General features: G+C 43.6%; 1 protein-coding gene across 7 annotated transcripts in view; it reads left to right on the top strand.

Moving 5' to 3' along the window:
- The window catches only part of AFTPH (aftiphilin), a 67,650-nt gene extending 61,178 nt beyond the window's left edge, over positions 1-6,472 (top strand). For 6 of the 7 annotated variants that reach the window (XM_058683923.1, XM_058683924.1, XM_058683920.1 and 3 more), the window contains one exon: positions 5,328-6,472. In XM_058683923.1, coding sequence (XP_058539906.1) covers positions 5,328-5,472 — 145 coding nt within the window. In that variant the 3' untranslated portion in view covers positions 5,473-6,472. The remainder of the gene's footprint in view (positions 1-5,327) is intronic. The other variant, XR_009248581.1, reaches the window with a different exon arrangement.
- The last annotated feature ends 6,570 nt before the right edge of the window (positions 6,473-13,042 follow it).

The following is a 13,042-nucleotide window of genomic DNA, read 5'->3' as shown; positions in this document are numbered from 1 at the left end:
ATGCTACCTTTGACTTAAAAAAAAAAAAAAATACTGATGCTTTTATTGTTTGGGCTTTCCCCTGCTTATTTTTAGGACAGTCTTTTCTAAGGACAGTCCTACTGTTTCCTTACCTTTTTTTCTCTGCAGTCTCACTGAATGAACTATAGTAGAGTCCCAGTGATCAGAATTCTGTCTTTGTGCCATTAGGAGGAGCTCTAAACCACATTTTTAACTTGCTTGCTCTTTTTAACTCATCCTTGAAACATCCCTTGTACACCAGGGAACTTTTTTAACTCTTATTACTTTTAAGAAGTTACTTTCATTATTTCCCTTATTCTGTAACATTACGGAATGAACTAAAACTATCGTGTGTATCCTAAGGTTAGTGTTGTAACGTTGAGAGCATTGAATTGCTCTCTAGTATCTATCCAGCTTCATGTTTAATACACAACAAATTGAGGGGTGCCTGGGTGGCTCAGTCAGTTAAGCATCCAATTTTGGCTCAGGTCATGATTTTGTGGTTCATAGGTTCGAGTCCCGTCCCCCCTCCGCCCCGTCTGTACTGACAGCTCAGAGCCTGGAGCCTGCTTCAGATTCTATGTCTCCCTCTCTCTCTGTCCCTTCCCCGCTTGCTGTCTGTCTCTCAAAAATAAATAAACATTAAAAAAAAAAAATTCAACAAATTGAGAAGAAAAGGAGTTGCCAGCTTTGTATTCCTCAACTTTGAGGATTTAGTTATTTGAAAATGGTAAGAAATGCAAATATTGACAAGTCTTACAATTAGAAGGTAATCCTGTAAGATGTCCTCATGAATGATTCCCAGTCGTACAGGGAAAAGAAAAGGGGATGGCAGGTATCATTTCAGAAAATTTCGGAGTCTTTGTTGTTTTACGTTTTGTTTTTCTTCTTGTTTTTGAATAAAATAAACTACAGGAAGTAAAGCTCAGCAAAACCTTCTTGGCTATTGACAGTACACAGAAGATGGAGTGACTATAAGGCACGAGAGGGTTAAGAAACTGTGGTACATGTAGAGGAATTTGATGTGTAACAAACAGCATTCTCTTTTTTAAGTGGTTTTGCATATGTAAGAAAAAAGTGGCTTTTCACTTTTTAAAGAAATACGAGTTCTTAGTTTTAAAACAGTTCCATCTTCTTGCTCACCTTTTCTAATATAGAGAAAAATTTCTCCCTTATCTGAATCAGTGGGTGGCCACCTAGCTAGTAGCCACAGACCTCTAACTCAGGTTTATAGAAGCCAAACTAGTTGCCAAAAGGGGTACATACATCTTTTTTCTTTTTAATCTTTTGAGATAGCCACATACCATAAAATCCATTGGTTTTTAGTGTGTTCACAGCATGGCACAACCGTTGCCACTGTCTAATTCCAGAACATATTTTTCACCCCAGAGAGAAACTCCATACTCATTAGCAGTTACTCCCTATCTGCCACTTTTCCCAGCCCCTGACATCCACTAATCTGCCTTCTGTCTCCAGGAATTTGCCTATTCTGATTCTTCTGTATAAATGGACTCCTAGAGTATGTGACATTTTGTATCTGGTTGCTTTCATTGAACATGTTTTCAAGTTCAGCCATGCTGTTGTGTGTATCAGTACTTTTCATTCCTTTTTATAGCTGCATAATATTCCTTTGTGTGATTACACCACATTTTCTTTATCCATTAATCAATTGATAGATACTTGGGCTGTTTCACTTTTCACCTATTCTGAGTAGTGCTGCTGTGAGCATTCGTGTCCAAGTTCTAGTGTGGACAGATGTTTTCAATTTTCTTGGGAGTGGAACTGCCGAGTCATATGTTTAACTTTTTGAGGAACTGCCGAACTATCTTCCATAGTAGTGGCACCATCTTACATTCCTTCCGGTAATATATAAGAGTTCTAGTTTCGCTGCATTCTCACTGACTTTGTGATGATAGCCATCCCAGAAACCATTGCCTACTTCAAGGTCAGAAAGATTTATACCTAGGGTTTTTTCTGAGTTTTGTACCTTCAACTCTTAACATTTGGGCCTTTGATTGATTTTGATTTAATATTTGAATGTGGTGTGAGATAGGAGTCCAGCTTCATTCTTTTACATGTGGATAGCCCATACTGATGAGAAGACTCTTTTTCACCCTATTGATGGTCTTGGCACCCTTGTTGAGTTTGTTTCTAGACTCTCAGTTGCATTCCACTGACAAAAGGGTAAATCTTAGCTAAAGAATATAAATCAAAATTAGGTCACTGCTTTTGGACTTGAAAAAAGTTCGTGATACAACTTTTATTTTCAAATTCTCAAGCATTTTCTTCCTATATGCTAAAAAATAAAACTAGATCACATCAGTGCACATTGAGTACAGATGAATACACAGACTATGAACTCTGTAAACTTTGTTCAATTTCCTGTTGCCTCCGAGGAGTGCCTCTGAAGTAAGGCTATTGGTAAAAAGCCTGGAGTCATCTTTACCAACCATTTCTTGGGTGGAAGCTTCTACTTTGCTTTCCTTTCCCACTCCCCATCTGCACTCCACGAAGGAGAAAGTCCGTTTAGGTATAATTTTGTCTGTTCCTGTTTTGGACAACCATTTATCATTACAGAAGCAGTAAGGTAGATTATATAGAAAGTTAGAAAATGCATACAAAAAGTTAAAACTTAGTTTCACATTCTTACCACTCAGGTCGTCGGTATAACTCCTTCTTTCAGATAGTGTATTCTTTCAGATAATTTTCTATGGAAACATATACGTATGTGTGGTGTTTTAACCAAAAGTGAGATTTTCTAGTCCATACTGAATTGAACCTACCCTTGCAGTCTCTGATCTCCATCTGTCCACTTCATGTTTTTATTCCATATGATACCAAGGCTATATTCAGATATCCCCTCAATTGAATATTGGTTTTTTTTAAAAAAATTTTTTTTTTCAACGTTTTTTATTTATTTTTGGGACAGAGAGAGACAGAGCATGAACGGGGGAGGGGCAGAGAGAGAGGGAGACACAGAATCGGAAACAGGCTCCAGGCTCCGAGCCATCAGCCCAGAGCCCGACGCGGGGCTTGAACTCACGGACCGCGAGATCGTGACCTGGCTGAAGTCGGACGCTTAACCGACTGCGCCACCCAGGCGCCCCTGAATATTGGTTTTAACAAAGCAGAGAATGATTGTACCTGGCCATTATGGCTCCCAAATCTCCTTTAATATGGTTTATCTACCACCATCCCTTTTGTTTCAGTTTTAACACTAGCTTATTAAAAAGATCAGTCTAGGTGTCCTGTAGAATGTCTCAACCTCTGCATTTTATCTGTTGGCTTCCTTCAAGTAGTATTTAATATTTTTCTCTATTCCCCTTATTTCCTGTAAGCTTTAGAAATTATATCCACAAATTACTATATTATACTATATGAACTCAGGTAAAGCGTTTTGACTGGTAAACGGCACAGGTGTTGAACCACATCAGAAGATGCGTAATATCTAGTTGACTCCATCATTAGTGATGCTAAGATTGAGTGTTGGTGAGAGGCTGGCCTTTTCCATTATGCACTTCCAGTCTTTCACTTTGAGACTAAAAATGAACTATCCGGGGGGTGGGGTGCACCTGGGTGCTCAGTTGAGCATCCAACTCTTGATTTCAGTTCAGATCATGATCTCGCAGTTGTGGGATCGAGCCCCATGTCAGGCTCTGCACTGGGTGTAGAGCCTGTTTGGGATTCTCTCTCTCCCTCTCTCTGCCACTCCCACTCATACACACACACTCAAAATAAATTAACATTTAAAAAAGATGAACTATCTGGTTTTTCTTCACCAGATATCCACCTAAGAATTTTGCTGTCGTTTAAATGCAATTAAAAATGTAGATTTTGGGGCACTGGGTGGTTCAGTCAGTTAAGCATCAGATTTTGGCTCATGTCATGATCTCACCATCGGTGAGTTCAAGCCCCACATTGGGCTCTGTGCTGACAGCTCAGAGCCTGGAACCCAGTTTGTGCTGTGTCTCCCTCCCTCTCAGCACCTCTCCCGCTCATACTCTTTCTCTCCTTCAAAAATAGACATTTTTTAAAAGTGTAGATTTTAATCAGAAAATACTAGATTGCTATTCCATTCTTCTGAGAAACCCTAGAACTGAGTATTGGTTGATCTGATGGTTTCAGTGTGCTTGAAGCTCGACCCCCTATTGAAGAACTTTGGTCCTAAAATTCTGATGTTTGATTTTTCAGTCATTCTATTAAGTCTTTTAATTTCAGCCTGATTTCAAAAGTGATTAACAGAAAAGTCTAGGTATGAAATAAAGGCCTGTATCTTTCTTGTCTTGCTTCATCTCCTGACTTCTGTTCCCCGTCCCAAAGAACATATTTAGGTGGAAGAAATAACTTGTCACACCTAATATAGTACCAACTATCCTTTACCATAAAAGAAAATTGGGCTTTTTAGAGTCAACAATTTAAAAATGAACTTTGGCCTAAAATTAATATCTGTATGACTACAACTATTCTTTCAATATATTTAATGTCCTGGAAAAAATAAAGGTTGGCTTAGAATCACGTGCTCAATTTGAGCCACGTTTGAGGCTCACTTGCGTTTCTGCACCTCACCAGCTGGGAGGCCCCGGGTCAAAAAGAGTTCTTCCTGTGTTAGGCACTAACCCTCTCACCTCTAGTAGCAGGGCTCAGTGTAACAAAATGTCCTCCATCTACAGTACCCATAGGATTTGGAGATTCCCTCTCTCCCCAAGTATGTCCTGCCATTCTCCACGTGTGTGGAGTATGTCCATTGTCCATGTCCACAACTGGCTCCCGTGCTGCTTTGGGACCTGCTCTGTCTGTCCCGGTGGGGCTGAAACTGGGTGTTTTTGAGGTGAAGGCTTTCTCTCCTGGAATTCCCCATGGGGGATTAAGAAAGCCTGAGGTTAAAATGACTTACAAGGTCTTGTGCCAGACATACTTTGTTTTATGTTGAAGTAATTTTGGTAGTTTCGCAGGGGGTCAGGGGGAAATCCAGTTGGGTGAAGTTTTATTAGGGCTCTGGCATTCTATTTCAGCTTAGTAACATCTTAAAAGGGTGCCTGGGCAGTAGATGCTTCCAGCCTTAAGCAAATCTGTGGGCCGTGCGTAGGTCCGTGTGAATATCTACAGGGACGTGCCTGGCTGCAATGGGCATACATAAGAAGGGCGTACGTCTTTGTGAGCGACTTGGCAGCTGGCGGAGGAAGCACACAGCACAAAGCTGTTAGGAAGTTCGGGACCTGATAGAGGAAGTCCCCACAGATCGCTGTCTGCCTTGGGAGTGGATTTTCTCCCATTTGACCTACAGCAAAGTCGCATCAACACACTTCTCTGTTTTCATTTGTCAATAGGAAACCGAAAAGAGAAGAGCACCTAAGTGAAGAAGCCATCAAGGTGATCGCTAGCCTTCCTGACTTAACGTTCATGCATGCCAAGGTGTTGATGTTCCCAGCCACGTTAACACCTTCCACAAGGTCCCAAGAGAAAGCAGACTGATAACTGATGTGAATTGGACACTTTCAATTGCTTTTCCTTTCCTCCAGCCCTTCCCTACTATCAAAAGCATACCTGCTCTAATTAAAAAAAAAAAAAAAACATTCAGCTGATTTGTTGGTAAGCCGCACTAGAAAGGTATACATAGTAATGTATATTTATTTACATACTGAAGTCCTAAATTTATATTAGAAAAAATGTAAATAATCGGGGGTGAACATTTTTGAAGATTTATTCTTTTTGTGTTGCTGGGGTGTATACATTTATGTCTTTGTGAAATACACTGGTGGTGTCCTTCTTACAAAACTTTTGAAATAAAAAAAAATTAAAAACTCAAATCTCCACTGTCTGTGAAATCCCCTTCAGTCTTTTCAGATTGCATTGAATGTTCTATTAATTTTTCATATCATATGTTGAATTACTTTTGCTATCATAAGCTCCAAAGTGTCCATTTAATTTTTTTTTTTTTTTTTTTCCAATTTTACGTGTGGTGGGTTTGTTTCAGATCTGGCTTTTGTTAACATTTTTGCGCCTTTTTTTTTTTTTTTTTTTTAATCTTTTCAATCTGGCATATTGCTATTTGACCTTTTGTGAGGTACTTAATTGACTGCTGTTTTGTTGTAGGGTATGGATCATTGTCAGAACTTGATTGGAGGGGTTTAAAGAGATTGTGTCTGTTTTAAATCAGTTTGGTTGGAGAAGGACCAAATTATATGAATGTCTTACAATGAAATTTACTTGTTTTAATGATTTTTGTTTTATCGTACCACTATTTTTTGAGGATTTTGCACAGTGTAAAATGACATAATCATAGATTGCTATGGTTTAGGCTGTATATACAGTAAAAACTATGGGTTTTAAATGTTTGGGGAAATTCCTATGGAAAAAAGAAAGACATGTAGAGGAACCTCTAACAAGGTGAATGTGCATGCCCAGGTCTTTTGAGATTTCAGTGTGTAAATTTCCTTTTAGCTTACACAAAAATAAAATAATTTAAAAGAAATTTAGCATTGTGTTTTTGTACTTTGGTATCTGAGGGAAAATGTAATGAGTTTGGATATGAAATTTTATTCCATGTTAATGTATTTCAATCCAGAGGAAATCATTTGGTAGGGCTTCCGCTTTTTGAAACCAGAAGGAATTAGAATCTGGCCCACAGGAACTGGGTCAGTACTAAGCTGAGCTGTTTTTATGTAGAACATGAGATCATAAAAGAAATTCCCATGATTCACTATAATATATCTTCAACAGAATTGGCAAGGTTAAATAAGGATTTATAGGGAATTTTTTTCTTTTCTAGGAAATACATGCTTGATGATGATGTGAGCAGAAAATTCCTAAAACGTTATTTTTAAATACGGTTATTAGATATTGCTCCCACAGAGTCACATGACCTATTTCATTAGAAACAGGCAGGCAGCCCGACCCCAATTGTACCTCGTGTGCTGTGGGAATGTTCTGTGGGACCCTGTGCCCCTCCCTCGATGACAGACTCGGGTGCTGCCAGTTTATCACAAAGGCCGTCGGAACCGTCGGTGAGTATGACGGAAGTGTGGCCTGGGGTAGCCGTGCCTATCCAGTCCATCTCCCACCATGCATCCAACCTTGGGGTTTCTTTGTGTTTTGTTTTTGTTTTGTCTGTCTTTTCGAAGAAGCCTTTGTTTCAGAATAGGCGCAAGTCTTTTGCCCGGTGGCCCTTCTGAATGGAAGGGTAACAATATTCCTCAGCAGAACTTCGTATGTGTCAGTGATTGAAGCCTAAAAGCCCTAAAGGGCCTCTTCTACAGCACATTGCAACTACCCTGTACTGGCGACCTTCACCAACGTTAAGTTCATGGCCCATTTATTAGCTGCACTACTGTGAGAGTCAATTGACTTGTCTTAGCCTTCATTTAAAAATGGGAATGATAGGGGCGCCTGGGTGCCTCAGTCGGTCGAGTGTTCAAGTTCAGCTCAGGTCATGATCTCACGGTTTGTGGGTTCGAGCCCTGTGTCGGGCTTTGGCTGACAGCCTAGAGCCTGCTTGGGATTCTCTGTCTCCCTCTCTTTCTGCCCTTCTCCTCATGCTCTCTCTCAAAAATGAAAAAAATTTTTTAAAAATGTATTTTTTTAATAGGAATTATACTACCTTCCTGTGGGGTTGTTGTATTAAATAGTAAGCAAAATGTGTCACTTGAGGATAGAATCAGTAAGTGAATGTAGAGTTAGCAAAACCTGTGATGGCTGGAGTCCCCATAGATTCAAGAAGCAATCACAGGAGAAAGGATCATGGAAAATAACAAGTTATTGCAAAATTTAGAAAAAGTCAAGGGGCAGGGGCCCCTGGGTGGCTCAGTCGGTTGGACATCTGACTTCAGCTCAGGTCATGATCTCGCAGTTAGGTTCGCGAGTTCGAGCCCTGCAGTGGGCTCTGTGCTGACAGCTCAGAGCCTGGAGCTTGCTTCGGATTCTGTGTCTTCTCTCTCTGCCCCTCCTCGGCTCATCCTCTGTCTCTCCCAAAAATAAATATTAAAAAAAAAAAAAGAGTCAAGGGTCGCCTGGGTGGCTCAGTCAGTTAGGCATCCTTTCTCAGCTCAGGTCATGATCTCAGTTTGTGAGTTCAAGCCCTGCTTCGGGCTGTCTGCTGTCAGCGTGAAGCCCGCTTTGGATCTTCTATCCCCCCCGTCTCTGTCCCTCCCCTGCTTGTGCACAGCACGCTCTTTCTCTCTCTCAAAAATAAACATTTAAAATAAAACAGAAATAGAAACGGTCAAGTGAACCTTCCTCATGAAAGTGACTCTGCTTTAATGACACACAGAATGGATATTTCATCTTAGAACCACTTGTTGGTAAACCAGTTTTCCCTTTTGTTTGTCCCATTGGCCTTCGATGCTTTAATCACAACAGGCACATCCGTACTGGATTATCATAGGTTAAAGTCTCGCCTTGACCAGAAGTACTTGCACCAAACCAGGACTTAAGTTGTGCCAGAAGGCAGTAGCGGTGGCCTGTGTGGAAAGAACCCAAAGTGTCTCTACGGGTCTCAGCTAAGGGAGGGCTCGTTGGCTGCAAACGGCAGCTGACCATCGGTCTTTCTCAAAGTTAAGCAGGAGAACCCTGCAGAGCTGGGGAGAAGAAACCAAGGAGGCAGACCCCCTAAAAGCCAAATCACACAGAGTGGAGACTGATTTAACCATCAGCTTTGCGTTCTCAACACCTTAAAGCCAGCTCAACTCCTCCCCTAGCATCTCGTTTCACTTGATGGCCAAATGCAAGTAGCCATACATAAGCTCCCATTTAATCCGAGCCAGAGTGGGAAGTATAGGAGGAATGTCCCTAAACTGAGTCATGTCACTACTATTTTTGTGAGTCATTCTTTTATATAGAAACTTGTTCTTCCCTCCACATGATTATCGTGTTCTTTATTTAGATCTTGTCATCTTTTCCTTCCCTCATGTTTCTTGAATCAGGATTAGGCTTGGCTGTGAGTAGCAAAAACCCAAAATACTGCATTTCATGTAATAAGATTCATACTTCTGTCACATCTGAACTTATCTGAAATTGGAACGTGTCCTACCGTTGGAAGGGGTGTCCATTTCATTGGCAGTGGTTTCTTTTCATGATCTACAAAATAATGCCGTCTTAAAATCAATGACAAGAGTTGATGCAAAATGGTAATGGTGGCTTAAACAATAGAAGTTTCTTTCTCTTGCCTGTAAAACACAAGGAAAGCTGTCGGGGGCTGGTGAAGAGACTTCATAAGATCATCAGAGACTTAAGCTGTCAACTGTGTTGTTGTTTCACCATTTCCGACACCATTCCAATGGTGTCTACCTTATGGTCCAAGGTGACTATTGATGGTACGGGCACTGTGCCTACGTTCCAGCCATCGATAAAGGAAGAGTGAAGAAGGGCATCCTCCCTCTCGTTAAGAACCCTTTCCATGATGTACACAAGATAGTTCTAATTACAGTACTATCTTTAGGGCAGAACCTAGTTGCTGCGCCATATCGAGCTACAAAAGAGAGTGGGAAATACCTTTATTTTGGGCAGCCATCTAAATGGGGTTCTGGAAGTAAGAAGGAGAGAACAGATACTGTGGGACAACTGGAAGTCTGGGCCTTATTTTTCACTTCCCATTTCACTGAGCTAAAGTACTACCTAGAGAAACGAATCCTAGGGTATTGTCTCGGGCTGCAGCAATGTGTCGGACTGGATCTGTTTTTCTAAGAGGCAAAGAAATCTACAGAGGGCAGCACAGGTGTACTGGGACCTTGGGAGGAACAAATGCTAAGACAAATCATGGATGGCAGTAGGGAGCCGCCTGCAGAGGTAGAAGGGATTAGGCCAGGAGTTGTGTGTTCTAAATACAGTTCTCCACTAATCAGCTGCAAGATCTTGGGTAAATCCCTTTTCTAAGACTCAGGTACTTCTTGCATAAAATGAGGGATTGGAGTCTACAGACTTGAAAAGTAAGGTAGGAAGAAACCGTAGAGAATGATAGAATTTTAGGGCTGGAAGATCAGCCAGTCCAGCCCCTGTAAACCACTCCCAGGAGCCCCGCAGCGCCCCAGGAGGGCTAGCCTCTGTGGTGACAGGGATGTCCATTAGTAGTTCATCGGACCTATGTACTGAGGGCAGGGGGGAGGTGTTGCAGAAGATTTCACAAGTTGAAAAAGCCAAGGATGATTCAATTCTCTGAGCTGAGGAAGTGCTAAGTCCGTACAAGGAAACTGACTTGCACAACATTATCCACCTATAACTAGAGGCAGGACCGGAATGAAGCCAGTTTTCCTAACTCCGGGCCTTTTCATTTATACCCTCCTGCAGCTCCCCTCTGAAGGGGTGGCCAGTCCGGCCTTTGCCGGAAGATGTGCAAGGACCTCAAGTGAGCTCAGTCTCACAAGACAGCCCTCGAACACGCTTTGACGGCCAGCACTGACTGTTAAGACTTCTACTGAGCGAAAACCTAAGTCCCCATAGCCTCCCCTGGTTGTGCTGCTGACTGTAAGTCAGAGTCAGCCTGATCTCCAGGGCGTTATGTTTCAGTATCCACTGTTTCAGTCTAACCTTTTGGCCTGGGCCACCGCTGAGGAGAGTATTGCAAATCTTCACATAATATGTGTGAAGGTGGCACAGCACCTGGATCCCAGGAATGCTCTTTCTCACTAGCCGGCCACAACCCCTTCCTCCGGGAGCTCTTCTGGATGCCCCCAGGCCCCGCCTCCCCAGACACTGCCGCTCTCCAGCCTTGCAGGGTGTTTGGCAAGCCTCTCTGATAATACTACCACACTCGTAATAAAGCTAGTTTACATTGATTAAGAGCATTCCTGAATGCCAGACATGGGGCTTCGCACACATTCCCTCCCTGAATCCTCCCGGTAACCCTGAGAAGTACCTGAACTATAGTCTGCTCCAATTTACTGGTGAGGAAACCAAGACTTGGAACATGATGTGGCTTCCCCGAGGTCACTCAGCCAGGAAGCAGAAGAGTCTAGAACCCAAGTCTATCTGATCCCCGAGTCTGAATGCTCACCCGAAGAGTATCAGCCTCTTGGCACGATGAGGGTTGTTACAGCACCTGTCGCCTTGCTTTTATGACGACAGATTTGCTCCTCTTTCTCCCTCAGGCTGCAAGCGTCTTGAGGGCAGGGACAGGGTCTGGCCCAGATTTGTCCCCCTGTTCCCTGTCACAGCGCCTGACACATAGGCAAACTGTCACCTTGTTTGCTTCCTAAACCAGTTTATGCATAAGCCTCCCAGTGAAATGGATAGGGATCCTTCCAGAATCTGTGTTTTGCCTTTGCCTGCAAATACTGTGAACCCCACCTCTAGCCCCATCTGACTTTTTCCAAAACAAACCCTATTCTATTGATCACTGACTCAATCCTCCAGGCTCTGAAACAACCCCCAAACATCAACACCAACCCCACAGGGCTTCCATTTTGCCAAAAGCTATTTGTTTTGGTTTTGTTTTTGCCTCACTCCCTGCCTTGGGCAAGCAGCAAGTAGGGGCTGGACATACGGGGAACTCGGCCACTCCTGGGGCACAACTCTGTAGCCTACACCACCAGCAGCTCCTGGCTGAAAAGTACACGGCTCTATAGGAGACTCCCAAGCCTAGAATCACCCTGACCGTTTCCCAGAGGGTGCCCTGTGCAGATGGTTATGGGGAATCAGTAAAATGCCTCTCGGTCCCTGAGCAAGGCTCGACGTGGCTCAGAGGCACTCAGATGACCAGACTGTTGGATCCTCAGATAAAGCTGGATATCCGGAAAGGGGGTGTCACACTGATAGTCATTACACTCCAGTGACAAGGCAAGGATGCCTGAAGGCATGCTCCAGGTTGAAACCTGCCTCCATCAGCTTTCCACACCCCCTTTACCCCACCCCTTTTCTTCTTTCCTGTTATCCGAGGCAGGACTTCCATGCTAGAGCTGGCGGCCGTTTGGGCATGGTGGGGAGACTGGCTCCTGACTCTGTGGTTCTGGGCCCAGGCTCCCATCTGGCCCCAGGACCCCACATCCAGCAAGACCGCTGCCAGATCAAGCTATCCCAGGGGCTCTCCCGTCATTATAGATTCAAGCCTCCACTGAATGCAGACATTTTCCCAAAATCAGTATTTTTACTCTGTGGGAGGAGAGAAGTGTGGCCCAAAGACTGTGTAACTCCTCCCTTCATGCTCTGGTCCAGGGAAGCATCATCTTGATGGGGTTACCATTTGTTTCACTTTATTTTTGCTGAGTTGCCTCGGGAGTCTGAACTCTGATCTGGGTGGGAGTCACTAATTCATTGGCTCCAGAGAACGACCCAGACCAGTGTTCCACCTCTCGTCAGAATAAACTGCTCTCCCTTGGCTCAGAGAAGAGGCCAGAACTCTTTGGGCAGCCACCTCTTACTTGTGGCGGGCCCTCCAGCGCTCAGACCCCCTGCCCTGTGTAATCACCTTTCTCTGCTGCCCGGGTCCAGACTCGGCTCTGTAGTAGCAGCTACAACCCAGAAAACAGGGACGAGCTTCCCTGCAGCTACTATCTTGTAACTCCCTCTTAATTTACAATCTGTTTGCTGTTTCAGATGTTTGGAAAGAGAAGTCCTTAGTCAGCAGCTCTGGAAAGCTTCATGTTCAGTGAAATCTGGACTCTTCTTTCCCACCCCAGATTTTTTTTGGTTTTGTGGCTGGAACCTAACATCTGTGAGGCAGGCAGGACCTCATGGGCCCTGTGTCACCGAACACCTATTGAAAGGATGCATTCAGGGGTGGAAAATCTGGGCAGAGCCCACTGGTGACAACCGGTATTTATCTAATATCAGCTGCAGCCAACCAGGAGATGGATGGGCCATGGGTCCCGGGAGAGGAGCAAAGGTGAAAACCGGTGGTCGGTCCCAGCTCAGATGCTAGTGGGGACCCGCCAGGAATGCCTTTCCCTAATGACTGACAAGAAAGCCCAAGGCGCTTGAAAACAGGGTTGTTTTCCCAGCTGAAGGGGAGCGGCAGCGTCTGGTGGCACAAATCTTCACGGGCAGACTTCTGGGGAGAGGGTCCTCCCTGGCACTTCCGTAAAAGGTGACACTTGTCGGTCTGCCTGACTTTTTG

Source organism: Neofelis nebulosa, chromosome 9, assembly GCF_028018385.1.
Source record: "Neofelis nebulosa isolate mNeoNeb1 chromosome 9, mNeoNeb1.pri, whole genome shotgun sequence".
NCBI lineage: Eukaryota > Metazoa > Chordata > Mammalia > Carnivora > Felidae > Neofelis > Neofelis nebulosa.
Note: the sequence above shows the minus strand (reverse complement) of the source record. Positions and strands in the feature narration are given on the sequence as shown.